Raw genomic sequence first — 20,970 nt, 5'->3', positions numbered from 1 at the left:
TCAGGTTTGCATCTCTTATCTCTGACAAAAGTCTTTTCTGCCTGTTCCAAAACATAGAACGAGCCTTCATAAGGGGGTCTATGAGATTGTTGTGTGTGTCATGGTGGACAAAAACAAACGAGGTGGAATATAGGTTACAGGAACCCAAAAGTGTTGTAAGTCATGATGGGAGGTCAGAATAGGTGAAAAGGAATTGAATGGAGGAGGGTGAAATGCTGTTGAGAGGCCAACGAGGCTGTGTGGCACCAGGAATGAAATCACATGGCACTTGCAACATTCATCCAGCATTCAAGTAAACTCACCTGTGGTGGTGCATATGCTTGGCAGATGCATTGTGGGGAACTTAACATAGGAACAGGGTAATAATCTATAGCTTTTGACATCCATAAACTGGCAATCGTAAGATTGACTAATAGTCCTTGGGCACACAAGAAATCTGCACCGAGTAGAGGTCGAGCCACCTTAGCCACGACAAAGTCCCATGTGTAAGGCCACCCATTGAAGCATAGCGTCACCCATCGTGTCCTGTGAGAATGGATCCCACTGCCGCTGGCGGGCTCCAGTGAGGTTTTGTCACTCTTTGTCTTCTCATCAATAGGCCATGCCAGTGAGTAGCTATATCACGCCAGAAGGGTCACCCTGAAATGGTGTTTGTAATGAACAGTCGATGCCCCTAGCAATTGGAACCCATGGTGTCACAGATCTCTGATATCCCGATGTGCTGGCACTGTTGGAGTGCAAGGCGATTGGCAACTCCTCGCATTTGTTCCAAAGCAAGTGTGGTAAAAGCACAGACACGGTGTAGTCTATTTCCTGGTGTTGTGGCCTTGCTGACCGGGCTTATTGAGGTAGGGAAAGGAGGAGGAATGATGTACCACTGCCTAGATGACTGGAGATTATCAGCCATTTTAACAAGTTCCCGGTAATCCTTCATGGGTGCATCAGCGGGGGCTATGAGAACTTGGACAGAAATATGCTGCAGGAAGAGTTCTTTAAACATAGTATAAAGATGGTGATTTCGCAGGAGAGACAGGACATGATCCATTAGCCCGGAAGGTCTAACAATGCTCTGAGACTGGGTAGGGAGAGCAATTGTTTGGTGTGCTCGGACTCTGATAGTCCAAAAGTCTGTAAAAGTTGAGTTTTCAGCGATTGGTATTTATGGTGTACAGGTGGGGGTTCAGGCAGACTCACAACTTTCCCAGTCGTGGAATTGCTGAGTGACGCTACCACATCGTAAAATTTGGTGTCACTGGCAGTAATTTCTCACAGAATGAATTAGGCCTCTGCTTGTACAAACCAAGCGATAGCATTTTGCTCCAAAAACTTCGACAATTTCAAAGCAACTTTGATGGCCAACATGTTCAATAACTCTGGAATTGTCCTAGAGCATTGGGGTCACTAATGTAGGTTTCCACAAATAAAATGTAGTGAGGTGTTCTATATTTAATGAAACCCGTAACGCATTTTACTGAACTCCAAAACCTAAACACAAAAGTGCACTAAAAATCCTTACGTAACAATATTATCACCTCAGTGTGGTGAACTACATATACCTGTCTGGACACGCGCCCCCCCCCCCCCACCGCTGACTGCTCCTGTGGCTCCTCCCACTGACCCCGGTATAAAGGCGATTGGAGACACAGCCCCAGTCTTAGTCTCCAGGATGCAGTGTGGTGGTCAATTGCTGCTTGTTCTTTCTTCTAGCCAATAAAAGCCTATATCTCACCTCACGTCTCGGAGAGTTATTGATGGTGCATCAATTTTATTGGCTGGAAGTTTTAAAACATGGAAAGTATTTTACATCCAGAAAAATTAGACTTGGACCCCCAAGCCCCAGAAGCAGCTCTTGCCTTTGAACTCTGGCTTGCATGCTTCCAATCATACTTGGAAGCAATTCCAGTGACGGAGCCTGCCACAATGTACAAAATACTACTATCCAGAGTAAGTCCGAAAGTATTCTCCCTTATCAGAGACCTGCCGACCTACCAAGGGGCACTGGATGCCCTCAAAAGACAGTAACTACAGCCGGTGAATACCGTCAATGCAATACATCGCTTAGCGACGTGGCGACAGCGAACCAGTGAGTTGAGCGGGCAGTTTCTCCGAGCCCTACAGACACTCGTGCGAGCCTGCGACTGCAGAGGGCTGACGGTGGAACAGCATGCGGAGCTGCTAGTATGAGACGCCTTCGTTACAGGGATCAGGTCAGCGTACGAGAGCCAGCGGCTGCTGGAAAATACCGAACTTACCTTACGCTCAGCGATTGAGACGGCCAACACGCTGGAGGCTGCTCTGCACAACGCTGACGCTGTCCAGCCGCGCGATCCCCCGCCGGAATTCACCACCGCCGCTGCCAGTCATGAGTCCACGAACTCCCCGAAACCGACCACAGCTGCTGCCAGTCGCAAGTCCGCGCAGTGTTACTTCTGCAGGCTCGAAAAGCACCCCCAAAAACACTGCCCGGCCCGAGAAGCGACCTGCTCCAGCTGCGGGAAGAAGGGCCATTTCGCCAAGTCTGAATCACGAGCGGGGTCGGGCAGCGCTGCGTGTGAGGCATGGGGGCCGCCATCTTGCCTGCCCGGATGGGGGCGGCCATCTTTGTCGGCGCCACCTCACCCCACCCCTGACCCACCGGTGCTTACCGGGCACCAAGACGGCAGTTCAACTCTGGCCTCCGTAACCCTTGATCAAAGCGCCCCACACCAGCTTGCAAGGTCAATGATGGACATCCTGGTGGAGGGACACAGGACTAGCTGCCTGTTTGACACGGGCAGCACTGACAGTTTTATTGACACGGACACGGTGCAATGCTGCAGACTCATGACATGGCCGGTAAGCCAGAGAGTCACCATGGCTTCTGAGTCAGATTCCACAGACATCTGGGTGGGTTGTGTAGCGACATTGGTGATGCAGGGCACAGAATATCGGAACTTTGCACTACTGGTCATGCTTCAACTGTGTGCCCCTGTGCTATTGGGACTGGACTTCCAGAGCCACCTCAAAAGTGTGACTATGGCATATGACGGGCCCCTCCCACCACTCACTGTCAGGAATCATCAGTTTTGTGGGACTTCGTCATATACCCCGCTAGTGACCACACACACATACCGACCCACACATCCCACCCAGCAACATACTGACATCTGCGCTACTGACACCACTTGCAGCCTCTCCACCCTCAGGATCCCTCCCCCACCGCTGTTTGCCAACCTGACCCCCGACTGTAAACCTGTGGCAACTAAAAGCAGGCGGTACAGCGCGGGGGACAGGGCCTTCATTCAGTTGGAGGTGCAGCGGCTGCTCGGGGAGGGGATCAATGAGCCAAGCACAAGTCCTTGGAGGGCCCAGGTGGTCGTTGTTCAGACCGGGCAGAAAAATAGAATGGTCGTGGACTATAGCCAGACCATCAATAGGTTCACGCAGCTTGACGCGTACACCCTACCCCGCATCGCGGATATGGTCAACCAGATAGCTCAGTACAAGGTGTACTCTACAATAGATCTGAAATCTGTTTATTACCAGCTCCCCATCCACCCAGAGGACCGCCCCTACACCGCCTTCGAGGCGGGCGGCAGGCTCTATCACTTCCTGCGCGTCCCCTTCGGTGTCACAAATGGTGTCTCTGTCTTCCGGAGGGAAATGGACCGGATGGTGGACCAGTACCAACTGAAGGCCACATTTCCCTATCTGGATAACATCACTATCTGTGGTCACGACTGGTCAGATCACAACGCCAACCTCCAATGATTTTTCCAAGTGGCCGAAGCCCTGAACCTTACTTATAACAGGGACAAGTCTGTGTTTGGAACCACCCGACTCGCTATCCTTGGGTATGTCGTGGAGAACGGGGTCATTGGCCCTAATCCCGACCGTATGCGCCCCCTGTTGGAACTCCCTCTTCCCACCACCCTCAAAGCCCTCAGACAGTGCCTGGGCTTCTTTTCCTATTACGCCCAATGGGTTCCCCATTACGCAGATAAGGCCCGCTCCCCTGGTCAAGTCTACCACATTTCCCCTCTCAGCCGAGGCCTGCAGGGCCTTCAGCTGCATTAAAGGGGACATTGCCAAAGCAATGATGCATGCGGTTGGCGAGACTATTCCCTTCCAAGTAGAGAGTGATGTCTCCGATTTCGCGCTGGCTGCTGCCCTCAATCAGGCAGGCAGGCCAGTAGCATTCTTTTCTCGTACCCTTCAAGGCCCTGAAATTCGGCACTCCGTGGTGGAGAAAGAAGCCCAGGCCATAGTGGAAGCTATTAGGCACTGGAGGCACTATCTCGCCGGCAAAAGGTTCACCTTGCTGACTGACCAGCGCTCAGTTGCGTTCAAGTTCAGCAACCAACAGCGGGGCAAAATCAAAAATGATAAAATTTTGCGGTGGAGAATAGAACTCTCCACCTACAACTATGAAATCCTGTACCGACCTGGAAGGCTCAATGAGCCCCCTGATGCCCTATCCCGGGGAGCATGCGCCAGCGCTCAGCTCGACCAGCTATATGCCCTCCATGCGCATCTTTGCCACCCAGGGTCACCCGATTTTACCATTTCGTGAAAGCCCGGAACCTGCCGTACTCCCTTGAGGACATCAGGACGATGACCAGGGACTGTCAAGTCTGCGCTGAGTGCAAACTGCACTTCTACTGTCCTGAAAAGGCACAACTTATCAAGGCCACCCGCCCCTTTGAGCGACTGAGAGTCGACTTTAAGGGCCCCCTTCCCTCCACTGACCACAATGTCTACTTTCTCAACATTATCAACGAGTACTCATGGTTCCCCTTTGCCATCCCGTGCCCCGACACCACTGCCATGTCTGTCATAAAAGCCCTGTGTCAGCTCTTCACTCTGTTCGGATATCCCTGCTATAGCCACAGTGATAGAGGGTCCTCCTTTATGAGTGATGAGCTGCGCCAATACCTGCTGGCTAGGGGCATTGCTACTAGTTGGACCACGAGCTATAATCTCTGGGGAAATGGACAGGTGGAGAGGGAGAATGCCACAGTGTGGAAGGCCACACTTTTAGCCCTTAAGTCAAAAGGGTTGTCAGTCTCTCGATGGCAGGAGGTCCTCCCCGAGGCATTCCACTCTATCCGCTCCCTGTTATGTACGTCCACCAATGCCACCCCTCACGAGCACCCATTTTCTTTTCCCAGGAAGTCTGCCACTGGGACCACCCTACCGGCTTGGCTGACATCCCCAGGGCCAGTGCTGCTCCGGAAACATGCGAGGAGCAATAAATACTCCCCGCTGGTCGAGAGGGTTCACCTACTTCATGCGAACCCCCAGTACGCTTACGTGGTCTTACCTGATGGGCAGGAGGACACGGTCTCCATCCGCGACCTGGCGCCCGCAGGAGCAGCAGACCACTACCCCAAACACTCCACGGTAACTATGAACCTTGTACCCGAGCTGACACCACGCACACCAAGCCCTACACAGACTCCTCATGCCACTCCTATACCGGGCGTCTTGCACGCGCATATACCAGGCGCCTCGCACACACATGAGGGATCACTGACGCCTAGTGGGCTGACACCTCCAGTTAGGCCGGAACCAGCACAACCATCGTCTCTGGCGCGATCACCACCAGCACCTGTGCAATCACAGCCGGTGCTACGTAAATCGCAGCGACAGATTTGACCACCTGATAGACTTAACCTGTAAATATACTTGTAAGAAACTTTGCCCCATGGGGACTCTCTTTTAGAACAAGGTGGGGGGGTGAATGTGGTGAACTACATATATCTGTCTGGACACGCCCCCACCTCCCCGCTGACTGCTCCTGTGCCTCCTCCCACTGACCCCGGTATAAAGGCGATTCGAGACACAGCCCTGGCCTCAGTCTCCAGGATGTAGTATGGTGGTCAACTGCTGCTTGTTCTTTCTTCCAGCCAATAAAAGCCTATATCTCGCCTCACGTCTCGGAGAGTTATTGATGGTGCATCACTGAGACCAGCCTCTTAAACCAAAACCCCAGTGCAATGTCGGTGGTTCTGAATTTTGTACATTCCTCCTAATTACATTACCCCACAATCATACCCGTTATGTGCAATGGCAGCGTTGACACACTGTACTCCATTTTCAAAGCAAAATTCTAATAAATTCCACAGAACTGAACTTTGAAAGTGAAGATCAGCACAGATTTGCTGCTGTCTCCTACACAGGTGTGGACGGATAATCTCCAACTCACTACATCATTGTTTTATAGTCAAAGATTCATATTCCAGGATTCAATGTCAGCACAGAAATCCTTCAATTGGTCCCATCAGCTTTACAGCACCAGGTGCTCCTAGTTTTATTGTGAACTTTCAACAGAGGTTGTATGTTGCACCCTAAAGACCCGATTTACGGGGAAAAACATGGCTCTGAGAAGTATGTGAATGATGTCTGGAACACATTTGTCATATGAAGGTGAATTGTGTACAGAATTGCTAGGGTCATTGTCCCAATGAGTGCCATTTCACCCAGAAATGATCACTATTATAAACTGGCCCAGGTACAGGTGCAAATTTCTCAGCAAATTGTGAATGAGGAATGTCCAGAGAGCTGAAGTACTAAACTCTCCAGCACTTTAAACTTGTTCTGAATCTGTAACGGAATTTATACTGCAATTCCCCTGAACCCCTTTAGCTTGTTTGAAAAACAAATTTCCAACACTCTGGTGTCCAGCTCACAGCAGAAATATAGAGATACCGTAAACAGTCAAACTGAATAAACTAAATGACAGATCCACTGCCCAAGTTCTCACTCTAGGTTACCAGCTGATGGGAAAGAGCTGTAAGCTGAGACCTGACCGAATACCTTGGATCCTCAAATGCAATGGTTCACTCTGTGGTTGCACATCCCCTGTGAAGAGCTGGAAACAAAGCAGCGCCTGGCCGACAGTAAAAATCACACGGGAGTGAATGAGGATTTTGTCCACGCTGTGAGTTGTGATCATCGAGAATGCACTGTTTGAAACTGAGGCTTGTAATGGATTGCTGGTTAGTTTCAAAAGAGAATCATATATCTGCATGAAAAAGAAATGACATTTGCACTCTCGGGGTAAAACATGATCGAAGGTTTCGGAGATATGGAGATGAAGTAGGAGTAGGGGTTGGCAAAGTTGACTGGCAGTGGTGTAGTAATAAAGCTTCCATCACAGCATATGAAATACATTCATATTTTGATTCACCAATGTCCAAGAATAAACAAATCTATAAAATGCTGCCCAAGAGTCTACAAAAATTTGTACTCTTTTGTTGTTTGGCTGGAATTCTTTGCTCCCCTTATGACAATATTGTTGATCATTTCCAAAGCTTTCCTCTGCTTCCCAAATCAGTGTATTGAAGTACGTGCTCAGAGCTATGACTGAAAAAATGTTATATTTTACTAATTTCTATTGTTAGGGTTGATGCACCATCAATAACTCACTCTGAGACGTAAGGCGAGATATCGGCTTTTATTGACTGGAAGAAGGAACCAGCAGTGAGTGACCATCATACTACGTCCTGGAGACTGAGGCCGAGCATTAGGCCTCGATCGCCTTTATACAGGGGCCTGTGGGAGGAGCCACAGGAGCAGTCAGCAGGGGGTGTGTCCAGACAGGCACACGTAGTTCACCACAAGCGTGTATGTTGTGTCGTCAGAGGGTAGTGCCTCTGGTGAAGAGGCTTGCTGTGTCCATTCTGAGGCAGTTCTCTCACCTTAGGTCTCCATTCAGCTCTCAGCACTCACCTGTGGCACCAGGTAGATGTCTGCATGTTCTATACACCTCAGTACATCGCTTCGACGGGCAGACTAAACCAGGTGAGGGCAGCCGGTGGGCCTCATACCCCATCAGATTAAAATCATACCTGTCCAAGCATGCACAGTCTGCTCCAGCAGACAGGACATATGAAATTAATTGAGCGATCAAATGTCCAGGAAGGCAGTTCTGCAGCATGTTGTGGAGAACGAGGAGCATGACGAGGCACAGAAGGAGTCACATTCCCAAGGCACATCATGATATTCTCTGCTTGGCTGGATGAGTGGAGTTCCAACATCTCTCAATAAGTTTAACTCTATCAAAGCATTTTTCTTGGTTGGCAGATTAGCAATCGTCTGAAATGTTCATTCAAAGCTTTGATACATAGTGGTTACAGTGTGTATCATCGACAAAAACACACTGCAGGTACTTGCCCAGGCTGCTCTGATAATATTTCCCAAAGGACAGGGGAACATTTCCATCTGTAGCTTCCCCTCTACATCTCTTAGCTCACTGATTTGGAAACCTATCACTTGTCCTTCATCGCCACTGGGTTTAAATCCTGAAACTCCCTGCCAACAGCTTTGTTGGAGAACGTCACTAGATTGCAGGGATTTGGAAAACTGTTCACCTCCATTTTCTCTAGGGTAGTCAGGGATGGGTATTAAATGCTGGCCTTGCCAATAACACTAAGTCATGAGAAAAGAATACATTTTTAAAAAGTTATTGAATCATCGAAGTGTACAGTGAAATGCATCATTTGCGACAGCAACCAACACAGTCCGAGGATGTGCTGTGGTCTGTCTGCAAACGTTATCATGCTTCCAGTGCCAGCATAGCATGCCCACAACGTACTCACCTGTAGGTCTTTGGAATGTGGGAGGAACCCAGAGAACCAGGAGGAAACCACGATAATGAGAATATACAAGTTTGTTAAAACAGCATGGGTATTGAACCTGAATCACTGGTGCTGTATTGCATTACACTAACACCTATGCTACTGTGCTGCCCCAGAATCTGCAGCTGGATACTAAAAGAAATTTTGTTGAAACATCTCTATGACAGACACAATCTCCCGGTCCCTGCAGAGAGCCCGATTCAAAAGCTCAGGCGTTTGCACCTCCTCTCTCCTCTCTCATCGGTTTCCTCTGGCTGCCTTCATTTCCTCCCACATCACAAAACTGTGCAGATTGGTAAATTGCAAATTGTCCCTGACGTGTAAATTTTGGTAAAACTCAGGACTTATCTTGGGACTACAACTTTTCGAAACTCTAGAATGATCCTTAGTATGGAATGTAAAAGGCTGATTTACTGCTTTGTACAATTAAATTGTCCGCTGTAAAAGAAAAACAATCACTTGGTCACTGACAAGTCTCGTATCCTCAGGTGCTTTTTCAGCATTCACGGGACATATATTGTTTTCTGCTGACCTCAGGTTTGCATCATTTACATTACAAAGGCCTTGCTGGAAAAGTCTTTCTGTCCAGTATATAAATACCCAGTTACAGTTCCATGTAGTCAGTTGGTTATCGACCGTACACTACAATGGGAAAGGCAAGACCACTTCTCATTTTGTGAATTATATTATAAGCATCATTCATCCTCAGTCTGATTTAAGCAATTTATTTCCTCCCACAGATCACCTTCTATGAGGACAGGAACTTCCAGGGTCGGCACTATGAGTGCAGCTCCGACTGTGCCGACCTCTCCCCTTACTTCAGCCGCTGTAACTCCATCCGTGTTGAGAGTGACTGGTGGGTGTTGTACGAGAGACCCAACTACATGGGATACCAGTATGTCCTGAGCAGGGGAGAGTATCCTGACTACCAGCGCTGGATGGGATTCAAAGACTGTGTCAAGTCCTGTCGCAGCTTCCCTTCGGTAAGTTGCTGTTGGTGACTGAGATATTCCAAGTCACTTGACATACTACTAGAAAATGGCTGACGTTTGCAATAATTACACTTGTGCGCATGCTCTTTCTCTGAAATGTTATACCGATGTGAATGCTAGAGTTAGCTGCTGACATTTGGAGCCAAGTTTGGAGACAGTAGATATTTGTTAAAGGAGTCAACAGAGATGAAGCTGTTACAGGAAATGAGTGAATCTGGTGTGAGGGATGCATGTCTGATTGCATTTGACAGAAGGAGCTGTATCTGTGATTGTGAGGGGACTGGATAAAGAATCGGAATCAGAATTAGGTTTATCATCACTGATGTATGTATCACTGGCTTCTTATGCTGAACTGACGTCTACACATGAGATGGTGGAGGAACTCAGCCAGTCAGGCAGCATTTGCCAGTCCTGATAAACAGCCTCAAACTGAAATGTTGTCTCTGTGGATACTGCCTGACCCCTTGAGATCCTCCAGCATCTTGTGTGTTGATCCAGCTTCCAGAAACTGGCCTGCTCTGTGTCTCCTTTATTAAAGTGTATTTGGCCACAGAAAATATTTGGTCAGTTTGTGCTAGTTTTATCGAACATTATGTAGCAGCTGGACGCTGATGACTCAGACCTCAGTAAAACAAAAGTCACAAAATTTGAAAAATGGATCGGAGGGATATGTGTTAAACATAGGAAAATGAGAGATGGACACCTTGGTCAGCATGGACCAGTTGGTGTGAGGAGTCTCTTTCCATGCTGTGTTAGTCTATGATTCACTTCATGTACAGTATTGTAACCCACCAAGAGCAAGGAACATGGAACATAGATTGTGAACATGCACTGCACAGTACAGGTCCTTCAGCCCATGATTTGGTGCCAGTCTTTTAAACTTATCAAATGCTAACCTAATTCTTCCCTCCCACATAGCCCTTCATTTTTCTTTCAATCATGTGTCCATCGAAAAGTCACTTAAATGCCCCTAATCCATCAGCCTCTACCACCAGCCCTGGTAGTGTTGCACCTGCTTACAACTCTCTGTTTAAAGATCCTGTCTGTGACATCCTCGCCCCCCGCATGTCTCCCCAGATTCTTTAAAATTATATGCCCTCTTGTTTGCCATTTCCTTCCTGGGAAGAAGTCTCTGACTGTCCACTTTGTCTATTCCTCTTATCATTTCGTGGTAATAGGGTTTGGACAGAAAAGAATTCCATCTATCAAACCTTCAATGGGACAAATAGCTTCTTTTCATGAATTATGTGATAATTGATTAATAATAAAACAATTATAACAAACCAGGTTTCCTGTGGGCTGCTTTACAAAAATCTGCCTGATATTGCATGATTTCAGAGAACCACAGTGAGGTTAAAGCGTGGAGTGAGGCTGTTTGGCCCATTGAATCCATGTTAGCTCAATGTTGAAACAATCTGCCCTCTTCCATAAGTTAAAAATTCTTTCAAGATCATCTGGTTCACTTTTGTCAGGTAATGAGTTCCAATAAAGTAAGTCAGACTCCAGGTGGTTGAACTGAGAGATGGTGGTGCAATTGTTTCCAACAATCACACACTATGTAGAGTTTTTATGGTTCTGACAGACAGGGAGTGAGGAATGAAGAACTTTAAAATGCTCAGATCAGTTTGTATTATTTTTACATTAGCAAGTCAACTGATTTACAGACACAGACCAGCACCTACTTACTGTAAGTTCATTTACCATGATGCTTTTACACAAGTTTTACGTTAATCACATCATGTTATCTCCAGTGGAACTAAGTCCTGTTAACTGTAGAAACAATGAACTACATCAATCTTAAACATGATTGTCTAACTGCCCTCAATGTAGAGATAAATGTTCTTCTTATTATTTCATTAGGGATAGTCTGGAAATATAATTAATTATCATCATTGCTGAGATTTGGTACTGCTGCATCTATATTTAAAATATACTTTAATTAGATACATTTTTGACGTGATTTTACTATAAAATAAGCAATAAAATCCTCTATTCCAGTACCAAGGAGGCACCTACAGGATGAGAATTTACGAGAGGCCTGATTTTGGAGGGCAGATGATGGAATTCATGGATGACTGTCCCTCTCTCTACGATCGTTTCTGTTACCGTGACATCCACTCCTGTCAGGTGATGGATGGTTACTGGATCTACTATGAACATCCCAACTACAGAGGCCGACAGTACTTCCTGAGACCTGGGGAATACAGGAGATACAGTGACTGGGGAGGCTACAACTCAACCGTTGGGTCCTTCAGGCGAATGAGGGACTTCTAGTTGACTCTCAATAATCAGCATATTATTCTGAGAAGATACTTAAGAAAATAAATAAGCTTTGCAAGACTTTGTCATTGTAATTCATTTATTTTCATGTTGCTAGAACATTATGTTAACTATACAAAATAGCATTAGTACCTGAGTCCTGTGTGGGGACTTTGACCCATATTGACCTTAACTCAGGGCTATTTATCATCTTTTCTGCTATCATTGTGGAGATAATTTTTATCCAGAGGCATGCTGAATATGTAATTCATTATTGATCAGGTCATCTTCTCCTATTGAGAGGATAGTGATAAATTGTCACACCTCTGTGGATTCCTGCTCTTATACAGAGATACAACATGGAAACAGGCCCTTTGGCCCACTGAGTCAGGGCTGAACATTAACTCCCCACTTATACTAATCCTTCATTGATCCCATTTTTACAATCTCCACATATTCTCATCATTTCTCCAAACTGAAGTCACCTACACACAAGGGACAACTTACAGCTCACTGCTCAGATATAGAAGAAAACTAGAACACCTAGAAAGAAAACCCTGGGCTTAAAATGAGAATGTGCAAACCCACATAATCATCACTTTAGGTGCTGACGTTGTGAGACAGTGGTTCCACTAGATGCACCATTGCACTGCCTCTTCCCGCCTGTTGCACAGTAAATGCATACCCTCCATTTTTGCATCAGTGTTTTTAATTTGCAATTTTTAATGAGAATTTTGTCCTAATCTACTAATCAGAGAGACTCCCTTTTCCCTAAAAATGTTTCCTTCCAAACAATTTCCGACCATGTTGCAGGGATAGTTCCAACTCCAAGCAATTTTATTTGGATTACGATTTGTGAGGGATAAATGCAGCTTGGAAGCTTACATTGACAGCTGTCTGTCATGCAAATGACCTTGAACTGTAAGATAGAGGGTATGTAGCCAGTATACAAAAAAGGGGAAGAAGGGATGCAAGATAGATCTATTGAAGGGATGTGAAAGTCTCAAGGACTTCGAGCATTTTGGTGATGGTGAGTTTTTAAAGGAAGTCAGTAAGTTAAAGAGTAAGAAATATAGTTATAGTGATATGGGTAAGATCAGAGTGTGAAAAGGGTAGACCTCCAACCAGAGCAGGGAAAAATGGAAAAAAATGCAAAATTGAAGGTCTGTTATCGGAACGCATAAAATATCTCACCATCATCCCTTGCTTCTCTCCTTTCTTCCACTTCAGGTTCTAGCAGCTGCAGACTTTTGTATCTCCACGTATCACATTTCATCCTCTGTCTCTCCCTCCTGAATCCACATTCCATTACTTGCCTTCTCTCCTTATCTGTTTATATGTTTCACCCACCAGCCACTGTCTCACAGCCTCCACCCTGACCTTCCCCATACATGATTCCATCTACCCATCATCCCTTTTACCACCTGGTTTGTCCTGTTGCCTGCCAGCCCCTGCCTCACCTGTCCCCATCGCATCTATTATTTGCTACCTGTCCTTTACACTCGCTTTACTGGTGCAGTGTCTCGACCCAAAAAACTGGCTACTCTTCTACCTCCACAGGAAAGCCCCAACACCCAACCAGTTAGTGCTAAATCATCCACTTTCCTCTATGAATGTCTAGGTGTTGGACAGGAATTGTGACAGTATTGAATGGACATAGGTGGGTGTACTGGAGACCTGATTACTGTGTCAGTATTTAATGTGAAGACAGAACTAACACGCAGCCTTCACATGCTGAACTACGCAAACCAATTTGCCAGTTCATCAACTAAACCAAGATTCGCCCTACAGAAATCAGTGGACAGAAAGCGAATATATTTATATAGTACAGTAACTGAAGACTCTCATGACCAGCAATCAAATTGCAAATTGTGAAAAACATCATTTCTTTGTCTCTACAGATGCTGCCTGACCGTTTGAGTTCCTTCAGCAATTTGTTGTTCAATGAAGAAAGTGAATGAGTTTGGGAGAAGCGAAGAAAGAGCAGAAACATTGGTGGGAGTCATTTCCAGACCAGTAAATAATAATAACAATGAAAGGCACAGTCTGTCAGAAACACACGGGAAATACAGCAACCATAGGCCACTCTCATCTACAAAGACAGAGAAAATCGAGTTAGCTATTATAGCAGAGAAGCAGAATTTATGGAGAGTAAGTCAGAAGGTTTTCAAGACCAGTACGTGGGGAAACCAATGAGAATGTAGGCTGTTTCAGATCAAAGGTTACAAATCTTGCAGAAAGCTCCCTTCTTGAACTGCTGGAGTTCTTGGGATGTGGGTGTGCTCACTGTGTTATTAAGAGAGAGAGTTCCCAGCTTTTGACCCAGTGACAGTGAAGGAATGGGGATATATTTCCAAGTCAAGACGGTGTGTGGCTTGGAGGGTAACCCCAGTCAGTGTCCTTAAGGTAGAAAGGGAGCAGAACCAATTCACAAGGATGATACTGGGTCTCGAATGTTGAGCTATGAGAAGTGACAGGATTGTTTTCCCCAGAGTGCAGGAAGCTGATGTGTGATATTATAGTGATTATTAAAGTCATCAGGGGCATATGGATTAGGTAGAGGGCCACAATATTTTCCCAGGGTAGAGGAGTCTAAAATTAGAGGGCATGCACAGATTTAGGGTGAGGCAGGAAAGACTTAAAGGCCCTTGTGGGACATGGTGAGAGGGCATGCTTTTGCTGCCCTTGTCCTTTTGAAGGTACTGTACTGTCTAAGGAGTAATACAGTCATAGAATTCTGCAGCTCAGAAACAGTCCCTTCAGTCCAACTCAATTATGTTAACCAACTTTTTCACCGGCACTACTCCAACTCGACTGCATTTGTCCCATATCCCTCCAATCATTTCCTATCCATGTACTTGTCTAGATCATTTTTAAACATTTTAATTGACAGCTGTCCAGTCCAGTTTTACTGCTTCCTCTGGCAGCTCATTCTATATAGCCATTATAAAAATTTGCCCCTCAGGTCCCCTCTTTAAATCTTTCTCCTGTCATCCCAAATCTATGCAAGTCCTTTGATTTCAGGCTCCTGTACTCTGGGAAAAATATTGTGATGCTCCACCTTATCCATTCCCCTCACGATGACTAATCAAGGACAAGTAAGACTTGCTTAGAAAGGGACCTTGGTTGTCATGGACATTGGCTGAATATGCCATTTCTATGTTGTTTTCACCTATACCCTTTGACGCTTTGGCTTTATGTTTAATGATGTTACATCTGAGCTCACTGATTGGTTAGCACTAGGTACTAAAGTGACAACATGTTCTTGGATCTGTATTCACTAGGTATTAAATAGCTCCTTTTTTGTTAAATTTTCTTAGAAAAATACTACAGCTTGAAATCCTTCCACATGGACTTCAACTCAAGTTCCACCCTTCACATTTGGACTCAGTCAGATTTCTATCTGTGTCTTCTTGTTGTGGACCTCTTCTGGGACCAACTTAGGTGACATTCATCATGTTGTATTGATGCACCATCAGTAACTCACTCTGAGACGTAAGGCGAGATATCGGCTTTTATTGATTGAAAGAAGGAACAAGCAGTGAGTGACCACCATACTATATCCTGGAGACTGAGAGGCCGGGCTCAGGCCTCAATCGCCTTTATACCGGGGTCTGTGGGAGGAGCCACAGGAGCAGTCAGCAGGGGGCGTGTCCAGACAGGTATATGTAGTTCACCACATGTATAAATTATTCGACTGATACAGGATAACAAATGGAGGGATAAGGGCTAAACGAGGGCCCATAGGATTAGCTTAGACATGTCTCTCATTCAGCATGGATGAATTGGGTTGTATATGAGAAGTAATTTCAGAAAACTATCAGAACCACTGAGATCATAAATATTGACATTTGTCCTCAGTAGATTGATTGGAAATGAATTTCAGTAAAGGAGCCCTGTGCCACACAATGGACACAGTAACTCTAGAGGCAAACAACTAATTTTCTCATATTTTAGAGGAGGCAACTCACAGGTCAGACAGTGAGATTTAAAAAGGAATGTTTGTGGGCCTTCTCAGAGTTTTCCCGGCAGGTCAATCAAATTATAATTCATTAGCAAGGGTAAGTAAAATTAAGGCATGGACAAGCAGAGAGGCTATTGCATGAGTGGACCAGTGTTAGAGTGGGGAGGCTGTGGATTATCAAGCTTCGGTGACAACAGGCTTGGGCAGGGTTTGTATCTGCAAAGTTTCTTCTTCTTCATTCTTTGTCTTTCAGTACATTGTCAGAGCAGTGAAGTTGGCTCCAGGGCCTTCATTGTCTGCTTTGTGAGAGATGTGGGAAGTCTAGCTTTACGAATAACCAACACTGCACCAGCTGCACCGAACTGCAGCTCCTCAGAGAAAGTCTTGAGGAACTGGAGCTACAGCTCAGTGACCTTTGGCTCCTTCGGGAAACTATGGAGATGGTAGATAGGAGCTACAGTAAGGTAGTCACCCCTAAGACGCGGGATGCAGTTACCTGAGCGGCTTTCAGGAGAGGGAAAGGAAATGGGCAGCCAGTGCAGAGCACCCCTCTGGCATTTCCCCTCAATAGTAAGTATACTATTTTGAATACTGTTGGGGGGATGATTTACCAAGACATGACACAGATAGCACTCCTGAGATCACAACCATAGAGGTCCTGTCCTTTAACTTATCAACTTCCTCCCTGAACTCACTTTGCTGGACCTCATTACCCTTCCTACCCATGTCATTGATACCAATGTGGACCACCACCTCTGACTGCTCACCCTCCCACTTAAGAATTCTGTGGACTCGATATGAGAAGACCCTAACCCCAGCACCCAGGAGACAATAAACCCAGCCTCCTTTCTGTTCCCCTAACCGATGAATCCCCTATCACTACAGCTCACCTGTTCTGCCCCCTTCCCTTTTGAGCAACAGAGCCAGACTCAGTGCCAGAGACCCGACTGCTGATGTTCTGCTCTGCTAAGTCATCAAGAGTATCCAAACTTGTCGTTGAGGGAAACGGCCACAGGGTTACATTACACTGGCTGTATAACCCCTTTCCTCCTCTTCCTAGTCACCCAGGTACCTGTGTCCTGCATCTTGGGTGTAACTATCTCCGTGTATGTCCTGTTTACCAACCCCTCGGCCTCCCAAATGATTCAGAGTTCATTTATTCTGGTCCCAACTACTTAACGCAGTCTTTTAGAAGCTGCAGCTAGGTGCATCTGTTACTGATATAGTTGTCAGGGACCTTCCCACATCCTGTGAAAGGAGCATTCCACTATCCCACCTGGCATCCCCCTTGCTCAAAAATGTGCAATAAGAAAGAAGGAATAAATAATGAAAAAAATCCACCTATGGCCTATGCATCCCCTCTCAAAGCCTAAGCTGCCCACTCTCACAATGGCTGCTCCCACAATGGCCTCTCCACATAACTTCTTTTTATTGGCCCTTGCCAAGTGCCTAATTATGCACAATCCACTGTCTCCTTGGGAACTGTGGTGCGGAAAAAGTGCCGAGTGACCTCCCTCATTTCTTTTAAACTCTCTCTTGCTATGTAATCCGATGTCTCCTCAAGAACACGAGCACACTAAATGTGCTGACTGCATAATAGCAGTGAGAGATTGTGCATTTGATATCCTTTGGGCACCTGCTGAGCAAACGCTCTGTCCATAGAGCTGCAATGTACACAGCATACAAAAGACTAAACCTACAGAGAAAAAAGATAGGAACGTACGTAAGGGAAGCTGCGACAGGACCTGATTGTGTCATTGAATCCCATCCAGCGCTGGTAGTCAGGATACTCTCCCCTGCTCAGGACATACTGGTATCCCATGTAGTTGGGTCTCTCGTACAACACCCACCAGTCACTCTCAACACGGATGGAGTTACAGCGGCTGAAGTAAGGGGAGAGGTCGGCACAGTCGGAGCTGCGCTCATAGTGCCGACCCTGGAAGTTCCTGTCCTCATAGAAAATAATCTGTGGAGAAAACAGACTTTCCATTAAATAATTTTGAAAATCAGTGATTATACAATGTAAAATTCTAATGCAACATATAAATTCTGAGTTGTCCTTGCCTTTCCCATTTTACCCTCAGGGTTATCTTGTTAACAAATGATTCGCGGCATTGTTTAGCTTGGTATTTATGTGCTGGGTAGGAATGCCTTGCTGAATTTTCTTTTGTTACGTTAATGATCCAGGACTAAAAATCAGCAGAAGTCTAAAAACCTATTGTTCTCTACATTGTAGACACTCAGCAGAAAAAGGCCTGATGATGTCATTGGCTCTTACCTTTTTTTGCATTAGTGTCTTTCTACTTTTGTTAGAAAATAGTGAAGTCAACTGTGCATTCAGTTTCAGAAAAATGGAATTGTTCATATGTTTAAGTGCTAGGATTTCTCACCCTGCTCTGCTGGGGGAGAAGCTGACAGTGATGCAGGTGGATGCTTCCCTGGTGTCATGGATTATTGATTACCTGACTGGCAGACCACAGTACATGTGCTTGCAACACTGTGCATCAGACAGAGCGGTCAGCAACACTGGGACTCCACAGGGGACTGTCCTGTTTCCTTTTCTCTTCACCATCTACACCTCAGACTTCAACTACGACACATAGAAGTTTTCTGATGACTCTGCCATAGTTGGATGCATCAGCAAGGGAGATGAGGCTGAGTACAGGGCTACGGTGGGAAACTTTGTCACATGGTGCGAGCAGAATCATCTGCAGCTTAATGTGAAAAAGACTAAGGAGCTGGTGGTGGACCTGAGGAGGGCTAAGGCACCTGTGATCCCTGTTTCTATCCAAGGGGTCAGTGTGGACATGGTGGAGGATTACAGATACCTGGGGATACGAATTGACAATAAACTGGACTGGTTGAAGAACACTGAGGCTGCCTACACGAAGGGTCAGAGCCAGTCTCTATTTCCTGAGGAGACTGAGGTCCTTTAACATCTGCCAGACAATGCTGAGGATGTTCTACGAGACTGTGGTTGCCAGTGCTATCATGTTTGCTGTTGTGTGCTGGGGCAGCAGGCTGAGGGTAGCAGACACCAACAGAATCAACAAACTCATTCGTAAGGCCAGTGATGTTGTGGGGGTGGAGCTGGACTGTCTGACGGTGGTGTCTGAAACGAGGATACTGTCCAAGTTGCATGCTATTTTGGATTATTTCTCCCATCCACTTCATAATGTACTGGTTAGGCACAGGAATAAATTCATCCAGAGACTCATTCCACCGAGATGCAACACTGAGCGTCATAGGAAGTCATTCCTGCCGGTGGCCATCAAACTTTACAACTCCTCCCTCGGAGTGTCAGACACCCTGAGCCAATAGGCTGGTCCTGGACTTATTTCCACTGGGAAATAATATTAACTTATTATTTAATTATTTATGGTTTTATATTGCTATATTTCTACACTATTCTTGGTTGGTGCGACTGTAACGAAACTCAATTTCCTTCGGGATCAATAAAGTATGTCTGTCTGTCTGTCTGTCTAGGATTGAGCAGAACATGGAAAAGGAACTACAACAGTGGATTCCACACCATAATTTTGCTTCCTTTGCAATGGAAGGAAAATCCATTAATTTTGGTGATTGCCCTAGAAATATCTATGACAGATTTTTCTTTGAGTTCTGTCAGTGATTGATTAAAAATGAAGACAAAAGCTAGTGAAAATGCGGGAATTGAGAAAAATCATTAAGCAGATGGAAGTTACAGCATCAGTAGCCTGGGCTTGATTCTGCCACTGTCTATAAGGAGTTTGTACATTCCCTGTGTGACCGTGTGGGTTTCTTCCAGGTGCTCTGGTTTCAAAGACAAAGGTTAATTAGTCACATGAGTATAATCAGGTGGCACAGTCACACAGGGCCTGGTATTGTGAAATAAGTAAAATAAAACTTCGCAGGTAAAGCAGCATCGGTGGAGGCAAGATGTTCAAGTGGATAGATTGGGCCGAGAGGCTGCAATCTTTCCTCTCAGATCACATGCAAGCTCCTGACAGAAGATGTTGGATTATGGCTTTTAACTCCATAGATGCCACTTGACAGCTGCGTTCTTCCAGCGTTCTGTTTTTAAGGATCAAAGTTCCTCATTGGCTTTGCCTTTCGTACTCCTGCTTTCCTCACTCTGTTTCAGAGCTAGGATTCACTAAAAGATGTAATCGTAGGAAAACTAATGAGGAAGGGCAGATTCTAGAAAACACTGAGAAAGTTAAAGTAGACCTTTGAGGGTTGGGGCTAATTATGAGTTTAATATCTTGAGCCAATGATTGTCCAAAGCAGAAGATCAAAACCTGGTGACAGAGCAGTTGTTGGCACTACGCTGAAAATTCAATAGCTTAGTTGTCTTTTAACTCAAGCTAAAATCATGAGGAAGAGGCGTCCCTTTTCAAATTTCAAAGCAGTTTGTTGCACAAACACCCTGAAGCTGATTTTCACGTTTTTAACCTTGTGTTGACTGAGATACAATGACAAGCCTCATGGTTCACACAGGAAGGAAGACAGTATCAGTGTCTGGTGCATAATGAGATATTAAGGGCTATGAAAAGAGCACAGGTTGAGGAGAATCTTCACAGACCCTTATGTCAGACTCCCTCACACGAGGCCACTGCATGAGCACCTGACTGCATACCTCCTGCCATGAAATCATAAATAAGAAGGCACTCAGTACTTTAAGTGTGTCAGCTTGCTGCAAATGCAGCTAGTTCCATTCATATATCCTTTCCCTATAGCAGCCACACCCAGCCATCCCATGACCCAATTGTTTATTTTTCAAGTGCAGATACAGTTTCCCATTGAAAGCCAGGGCAAATGGAGTTCAAACAATAACTCAACATTGCAAAGATATGGTTTGAGTGACAAATGGTTCGTTTGTCATTAATGGTCAAAGTTCAATATCTCTGTTGCCTCCAAGTAGGTCCTCAGCTCATTTGCATGAAACACTTTTTAAACATTTTCAAACCCACATTCTCTTATTCTCAGCCCTTCTGTCAATTTCTGTAGTGACTGCACTTCAACTGTCTGTGAAGCTGGCAAAGTGGATGCCATGATTCTTGTCAACATATTGGATATTGGCACCTTTGATTCAAACTATTGGAGTTTACATCTAAAAACTGGGAAGGCATTACACTCAATGGATGCACCTGGT

The 20,970-nt window shown here is 45.6% G+C and overlaps 1 protein-coding gene across 1 annotated transcript; it reads left to right on the top strand.

Annotated features, from left to right (window-relative positions):
• The first annotated feature begins 2,828 nt into the window (after positions 1-2,828).
• Positions 2,829-19,467, top strand: LOC132392106 (gamma-crystallin S-1-like). Its single transcript, XM_059965955.1, has 4 exons — positions 2,829-2,835; positions 9,342-9,604; positions 11,612-11,868; positions 19,428-19,467. The coding sequence occupies exons 1-4, from the start codon at positions 2,829-2,831 to the stop codon at positions 19,465-19,467; spliced, it is 567 nt and encodes a 188-aa protein (XP_059821938.1).
• The last annotated feature ends 1,503 nt before the right edge of the window (positions 19,468-20,970 follow it).

Source organism: Hypanus sabinus, chromosome 4 (genome assembly GCF_030144855.1).
Source record: "Hypanus sabinus isolate sHypSab1 chromosome 4, sHypSab1.hap1, whole genome shotgun sequence".
Classification (NCBI taxonomy): domain Eukaryota; kingdom Metazoa; phylum Chordata; class Chondrichthyes; order Myliobatiformes; family Dasyatidae; genus Hypanus; species Hypanus sabinus.
This window is presented reverse-complemented; position numbering and strand designations above follow the sequence as displayed.

Bases quoted from the DNA above. Each gene is read 5' to 3' on its own strand.
- LOC132392106 (XM_059965955.1), top strand. The intron at 9,605-11,611 runs GTAAGTTGCTGT...CCTCTATTCCAG, and splicing joins CCTGTCGCAGCTTCCCTTCG to TACCAAGGAGGCACCTACAG. The intron at 11,869-19,427 runs GCGAATGAGGGA...TGATTGCCCTAG, and splicing joins TCAACCGTTGGGTCCTTCAG to AAATATCTATGACAGATTTT.